At 45.7% G+C, this 7416-nt stretch overlaps 1 protein-coding gene across 1 annotated transcript; it reads left to right on the top strand.

The window, feature by feature from the left end:
• The first annotated feature begins 621 nt into the window (after nucleotides 1-621).
• frs2b (fibroblast growth factor receptor substrate 2b) lies at nucleotides 622-6990 on the top strand. Its single transcript, XM_076269400.1, has 7 exons — nucleotides 622-1194; nucleotides 2634-2698; nucleotides 2844-2935; nucleotides 3135-3321; nucleotides 4115-4273; nucleotides 4737-4906; nucleotides 5371-6990. Exons 3-7 carry the CDS (start codon nucleotides 2870-2872, stop codon nucleotides 6475-6477), a joined length of 1689 nt encoding a protein of 562 aa, XP_076125515.1. The 5' UTR covers nucleotides 622-1194; nucleotides 2634-2698; nucleotides 2844-2869; the 3' UTR covers nucleotides 6478-6990.
• The last annotated feature ends 426 nt before the right edge of the window (nucleotides 6991-7416 follow it).

The following is a 7416-nucleotide window of genomic DNA, read 5'->3' on the forward strand; positions in this document are numbered from 1 at the left end:
CCAAGTACAATTTACCTGTTCTATATATTTCTAATTTTAAACAGGTAAAGGGTAAAACTTTAGGCCTACATGTCCTATAAATTCCTCAGCTGAGTAGCCTACGTAACGTGTTCCTCCAGCCCAAGTCTGCTGCCTACCTGGTCCTGACCTGTAACCTTGCTGCCTGAGACAGCATCTGTCTGGCTGCCTGCTGGTGTGTGTGAGGGATATTGAAGGGTAAATTAGGTTGTCACAACTTCTGTTCTGTGCAGTAGATTAGTTTTCCCTCAATCTACATAAGAACCCACAGGCATGTTGGCTATGTGTTCATTACCTCAAGACAAATTACCATAATTAGGGTAAACTGACAACAGCGCAAATCTAAAACCAGAAAGGTCAAACGTTTCTTGAGGGCATTTGAATTCTTTTACAATGTCGTATATCGTAACATTCTAGGATAGGGCGTTATGGAATTGGCAGTACAAGCCATTAACACAGCCCAAGTGTCTTCGTATGTAGGTAGTTTTCTATGTGACAAAATATTCGTCAAAAATAAACCCGAAACCAGTTGCTAGACCAGTTCCAGGTTCCTTCTGCAAAAAGTTTACGCTACGCCCTCTACGCGCATGTGCATAACTAACTAACTACAGCCGAAACTTGTTCGAGTTTGTAAAGGAAGCTATCATCTATTTAGATAGATTTTGTATGCGTAACGAAATGGTTAGGCGTTAGTGTTGACTAGAATATATAGTAACGTTAAATTAGACAAGATAGCAATTTCTTATGAGAAAGAGGATGCGTTGGATAGGTAATTTCGAAACACGATTACTGTGTTTTCTGAAAAGCTAACGTTAGCGTTAGCAAGCTAACGTTGCTGTTAGGCTAGTACATCCATCGGATTATTTCAATTTAAGCGATGGCTTTTCAGCTGACACAGCAACTTGGATAACGTTACATATCATATATACGCAAATTAGGCACTAGGATAAATATGTATTTCGTTATCTCGGCTAAATCAGCTGGGATAAACAGTTTTGAAAAAACGGTGGATGTTTCTGGGCCCTGGTAATGCGAACCGACCACTCTGCACGACCAGCGTTAGCCGAAGTATCGACGTTAGCTAGAAAAAAAGTCCACTAAGTAAACAACCTACCGAATTGGCGCTATAAGGACAAAATATCAACTGTGGATTTGCTGACTGACACATTCCTAAATGTAAGTGTTTATTTTTCTTTTGTATTGTGTTCTGCTGCATAACTTGGCAGGCTGGCAACATAAATGGTAGCGATATTTATTTTGTAGCAAGCTATCCTACGTACGATAGGCTAACTATAAGATGGACTGTCTCAAATGTGGGATGGCTAAAACTGCGACCACAGCATTGGTGTGAGGCTAGAAATGCTAGCCGTCTCCGTTGAACCCAGACGAGTAGTAAATTCACTGTAATCTAACTAAGTTAGCGTAAGGCGATGTTGAACGTTTCGTCTATCTGAAACAAATGCGCAACAATTAACTTTATTTGTTCACCATTTTATGAACTAAAGATTGGGTGGAATCATCCTATGTAACGTAACGTTAGATGAAGGCAGCGATGAACGGCAGTAAAATAAAGTTATCATTGCTAACTAACTATCTATACTATGGCTAATTAGGAATCATAACGTTAACTGATTTGGCTACCAAATTCAGTCAGAAGCAAACTTCTGTAAGCTGGCTCGTTACTTCATGAGGCGGCGTTGGGCCCCCTTAAAGTTGGCTTGTTATAGTAAGCTAGCCCTACAATTGTAGAAGCTATGGTATTCTTAAAAATGGCCGTGATAAACTGAATCGGCACAAAAGAACGTTAGCCTCCCACAGCGCTGATTTACCGTCAACATGTTTCAGAATGCACATTTGTTTAGAAAATGGATATAACGTCAACGTGTATCGTTGTGCAAGTTTGTTAACTTCTAAGAGTACAAGACTAGTGCAGCTAATTATCCAATTATGTCAGCTAACAGTAGCAATACATTGTACAACAATACACAAGGAACCGATTATGGTTTATGTTTTAATGTTCGTCTTCTATTTGTTTTCTTTAATGTGTTGCCTAAACTTTAGTTACTATTGTTTACTCAACCAGTGCCTAGAGAGGATAGTTACTCCCAACAGCTTTTGAAGTGGGCGTAGTTTTTAGATGATTGCGCTACCTGACTTTCATTCATTGTTTTGATGTTTGAAATGTACACCAAAAAAGAAAGCTCATATGAGTCTATCGATAACTTTTAGGCTGCGAATGGTGGTGTACGTGACTGAAGAATCCCATAGACATGCAAACACCATCTTAGAAATACTAAAGTTCTCTTTCAGTCTTTATATGTAAATTACATCAAGATGGTCAGCCTTCCTAGCCCTGTAGATGTTAATCAATATCAATGCGGACTACTGAGATTGATGCATTGGTGAATTAGATGTCCTGACTCTTGAAAACACTGTTTTGAGGGTGTAGATAATCACAATTTATTTTTATTCATATATTTTTTTTTTTTATCATTTAGTAAAATTGTTTGGCGGTTTGCAGTGCTGTGCTATTGTTTGTGAATTCTTGATTATTGATTGACCTCATGAAACCTTGTCTTCTGACTCTTGTCTTCTGACTCACTTTCTTGCAACAGAATATCTGAAGCATGGTTGTTATGCTGATGTCGAAGGAACAGGGAACACTGATGGCTGTATATAGGTTTGTGTCTTGTTACATAAGACTTTTGCAGTAAAGCCATCCTGTACCTTTTAACATGCCAAATTTCCAGTGGTAATACTTATTCACTAATGTTTATCTCGGTTTCTGATATTGTGTTTATTGCCGTTTTGCCTTGTTATCCCAGGCATCGAATGTTCCTCTAGAAAAGCCATGGGTAGCTGCTGTAGCTGTCCCGATAAAGAGTCAATACCTGATAATCACCAAAGTAAATTCAAGGTAAGATTGCCCCAGAACAGCGGGAGTGAAATGGACATGATCTGCTGTTTTAGATTCAGAGAGATTTATTTACAGTTATAAAAGTGACAAGTACCTGTAGTAGTGAAATGTAAATCCGGTTAACTCCATGAATGTGCAACATGGAAGAGATCAGCACCTGGACAGATTTGGTTGTAATGTAGAGTTGTGTGTTGCACAGGTGGTCAATGTTGACGATGACGGAAATGAGTTGGGTGCTGGCATCATGGAGCTGACCGACGTGGAGCTGGTGCTACGCACCCGCAAGTGTGAGGCTGTCAAGTGGCCCTACCTGTGCTTGCGTCGCTATGGCTACGACTCCAACCTCTTCTCCTTCGAGAGTGGCCGACGCTGCCAGACTGGACAAGGTGAGCTGAACCATCGTTAATTCACCTGCTGTTTACACACTCCTTATTCCCCATAACCCTTAGCTTGAGAAGATGACGTTACTTGTCATTTTAGAGAGAGATTGTGTGTGTGTGTGTGTGTGTGTGAGGGCTGTCTACTATGCTTACTGATTTCCTAAAATAGTATTTAAGTTTTCCTAAAATAGTAGTATTCAATCAGATGAGGAGATGAATGCTTGGGTGATGTGGAGACCCACCCTGTAAAATTTGGAAAAATCCATCTGGGATATCACTAGAGTGGCCTTATGTGCTGCTGATGCGAACTCTTTCTAAGTTGTTAATTGAAGATTGTCAACTTTGACCCATGCTTTCAAAAGGATAAGACCAAGATCTGGGGTGAGAGACTTGTTTGCTCCGGTAAGTCCAGTAAGACCAGGCTTGTTGTGACCATCTCTTCTTCCCCCAACACACTGACCCAAGTGCCCCCAGACTGCACAGTGACCTCTGCATAAAATGCTGCAGCCCGTGGGTATGCGAGCTGGGCCCAGGGATGCTGCATTTTTAGTGGGTTGTCCTGTTTGATCATGCTGCCACATACTTTTTTGTAGTGTTTCCATTGTGGTGTTCTGCTCTATCCTCCTTGTTAAAAGTATAGCTGTCAAAAGTTAGCTTTGCACTCCCCCTTGGACTGGTGCTGGTGTCAGTCTGTGATGTTGTCACAACTGCTGTTTTGGTGTGTGTGTGTCTGTGTGCGCATGCCCGTTCTTTTGGACCTCCTGTTGCCAGTGCACCTCACACCGTTTGTCGTCCGCAGGGATCTTCGCCTTCAAGTGTGCCCGGGCCGAGGAGATCTTCAACATGCTGCAGGAGATCATGCACAGCAACAGCATCAGCGTGGTGGAGGAGCCGGTGTTCGAGCCCAACCACACGCAGCCAGAGCTGGACCAGACCCAAGCTCCGCGCACCCCCACCAGTAAGACCCGCTCCCCACACTGCTGCTCTCGCTGCCAGTTTTACTCTTTCTCACTCACTCACGCACTCACTACTCACTCACGGACGCACGCACGCACGCACGCAAGACAGACAGACAGTATTACCTATTGTTTGTCACTTTTACAATATACGCTGAACCAGTCAATGCAGTGTTTCAGCAGAAAGGGAGGGGTATAATTTTATTTGATTGGATTCAGTTCAAATACCAGCAACCAATTTGTGAACTGCTTCTTAGAAATCTTGGTGGGGTGGGGTGGGGGGGGGGGTGGGGTAGCTAAGTACCTCTACTTGTATTTACTTTATTTGGTTCTTGCTTTCACCTGATGAAGCCAAATTGTGGATTGATGATGTATCAAAGATCAGTGACTTACCTGATTGGTAGCCTTGCCTGTAAATTGCTCTTTTGCTCTTTAATTTATGTGATGTGTTTTGTTTGTCTGCAGCTCCAGGGAACTCTCTTCCCACGTTACCCAATGGCAGCTTGCGGTACCCGTCTCTAGGTGATGCCTCGTCGCACCCCTCCAGCCGGCACCCGTCTGTGGGCAGCACACGTCTACCCTCAGTGGGCGAAGAGTCCACTCACCCGCTCCTGGCACCGGACGAGGCCTCACGGGTGAGTGCAGGCGCCTGTTCCAAAGGAATGGAAATTAGGAATGCATTTTATAATTGCCTCAACATGGTCGTGCTACTACCCTGATATTTTTACTGTTCCTTAAATGGTTATTAGTACACTACATTCTCATGGAAGGCTAATGCTATTTTTACTGTTCCTTAAAAGAACGATCCCAACTTCTTGAGAAATGATCTTATTGCCGTCTACCCCAGTTCAATAAGAGGATACATACTCTTCTCTTCTGAGTGTGCAATAACCCAGTCTAACACCATTAGCCTAGCTTAGCATATTTTACTGTAAGTGGGTTAAAACAGTTTTAGCTTTTAGCTTTACGCTAGATATAGGCTAACTGGTCTATACAGTCTTAAGGGGAGCATCATCCTAAACACCAGTGCATAGCCACAGTTTTGCATAAGGTTGTTGTGTCCAGGTGTCTGACCTGTTTGTGCTGTGTCCTTGTGCAGGCCCATACGTATGTGAACACTACAGGACTCCTGGATGAGCCCTCCAGCCCTGGCGTGGGGACCACCCCCGTGGAGACGACCTGCCCGTTTTTGGAAGGCCAGCTGGAGGACGTGCCCCCAGACCCTGGGCCTCGCGTGCAGCTGGAGCCCGAGGGCGTGAGGTTTGTGCTGGGCCCCACGCCAGTGCAGCGACGGCAGCAGCAGCAGGAGCAGCACGAGGACCCGCCCAGCGAGGACCAACCTCCCAGCTCCAACGGAGGTCAAGGCGTGGGCTCGGCAGTGACCAGGGAGAGCAGCCGATCAGAGGCAGAGACACCCACACCCGCTCCACGAGAGCCGGAGCCCCCCAGTAACGGCAACACAACGGCAGCCTCGACTTCGTCGTCTCACCCTCGGCGCCACCGCCACAGGCCGCCCCCCCTCACCCCGGACCCAGTCAACGTCAACAACTCGGCCCTGCGCCGGACGGCCCTGCTGGACTACGAGAACCTGCCTGCGCTGCCGCCGCTGCGCGAGGTGCCCCGCACCGGCTCGGAGGAGGAGGAAGAGGACGACGAGGAAGAGGACGAAGAGCAGCCCAAGACGCCCTCGCTGAACGGCTTCCACCACCCCCACCACCACCACCACCACCACCATCATCATCCCCACCCTCACCACTACCAGCAGGTACGCCAGCACAGCCCCGACCCTACGCACTACTACATCAACACGGAGAACGTGACGGCGCCCCTCAGCGCCCGGCTCCCCGAGTCGGCCCGATGGCGGGACCAACGGTCCATGCCGACCGTCTTTAACTTCGACTTCCGCCGGTCGATCGACCCCAGCCAGCGGCAGCTCAACTACATCGAGGTGGAGACAGATGGGCGTATAGGAGGAGGGGGAGGCGGAGGAGGAGGTGGCGCTGGCTCAGACTCCAGCAACCCACACACGCCCAAGACCCCCACCTCGCCGCTCCAACTGCCACACACGCCCACCCGCCGGACGGAGCTGTACGCCGTCATCGACGTGGAGCGCACGGCCGCCATGTCCAGCCTCCAGAAAGCACTGCCCCGCTACGACGGTACCTCCAGGAAAACACGCCACAACAGCGTGGACCTGCCCATGTGAGAGGCCTCACGAACATAGACACAGACCAGAGACGTCTTAAAGTGAGACACAAACACGTGCCTATTTAAACGCCATGAACTGGACGCCAGTTTTTTTTTTATATATACATAAACAGTCAGTACTTGGAACACCTCCGTACATATGGCACAGCAACCCACGCTATCTGGTGCCCACTTAGAAGGGAACTCGAGGAGAACCCAGGTGCTTTGTCGTTCTACCATTTATTTTTATTCCTATGGTAATATAATGCTACTATTCTTACACTCATTTTCCAGTGCCTGTGTATTGGTTTTATTATGTTAATAACAAGGTTGGACTACATTCCTTGTCCATCCCATATGGTACAAATCAGTATTACTGACCCAACATTCCTCGTTTTCTTTCCAAAATGAAATGAGACCACAGGATGTCTTCATTTCAGTATGTACGAATATCATGGTACACTACATTGTCAATTTTCTGACTGCATACGGTAGATTCGTCTTGGCACAATAAAATGTTTATTTTGTTCGATTTGCACTCCCTTTAGTGGTGGTCTTTCCTAGATTATGCATTTTCACATGTTGAGACACTTCTGGATTAGGGATGCTACTAATTAATCCATCGACTAATTTGTTGATTACTCTGATAAATTTTCCTCCAAAAATCAACTCTTATATTAGTTCACGTGTACATTAGAAATATTGATGTCGGCATATTAACAACATTGACTTAGTCGATTATGTTGACTAATCGCGGCAGGCCTATTCTGGATGATGACTATTAATCAGTCTAGTAAAATAACCAACATTTATATTGCACATGTCAGTGTTAAGTTTGCTATGCTGTTGTCTCCACACAAGGAGATCTGAATACAACTTAATATTTTAACGGCAGTTAAACTCTTGATTTTGGAAGTGTTTTCCGAAGGAGTTCAGTAATAAGGGAATCTTGGAACGA

The sequence above is a fragment of the Alosa pseudoharengus genome, unplaced genomic scaffold (genome assembly GCF_046254945.1).
Source record: "Alosa pseudoharengus isolate Yale_2024_CS ecotype anadromous, Long Island Sound unplaced genomic scaffold, YU_APseudo_1.1 YU_APseudo_1.1_scf_10, whole genome shotgun sequence".
NCBI lineage: Eukaryota > Metazoa > Chordata > Actinopteri > Clupeiformes > Clupeidae > Alosa > Alosa pseudoharengus.

Coding starts and splice junctions, on each gene's coding strand:
- frs2b (XM_076269400.1), top strand. CDS start 2,870: ATGGGTAGCTGCTGTAGCTGTCCCGATAAAGAGTCAATACCTGATAAT. Junction 3,322..4,114: donor ACGCTGCCAGACTGGACAAG/GTGAGCTGAACC, acceptor TGTCGTCCGCAG/GGATCTTCGCCTTCAAGTGT. Junction 4,274..4,736: donor AGCTCCGCGCACCCCCACCA/GTAAGACCCGCT, acceptor GTTTGTCTGCAG/CTCCAGGGAACTCTCTTCCC.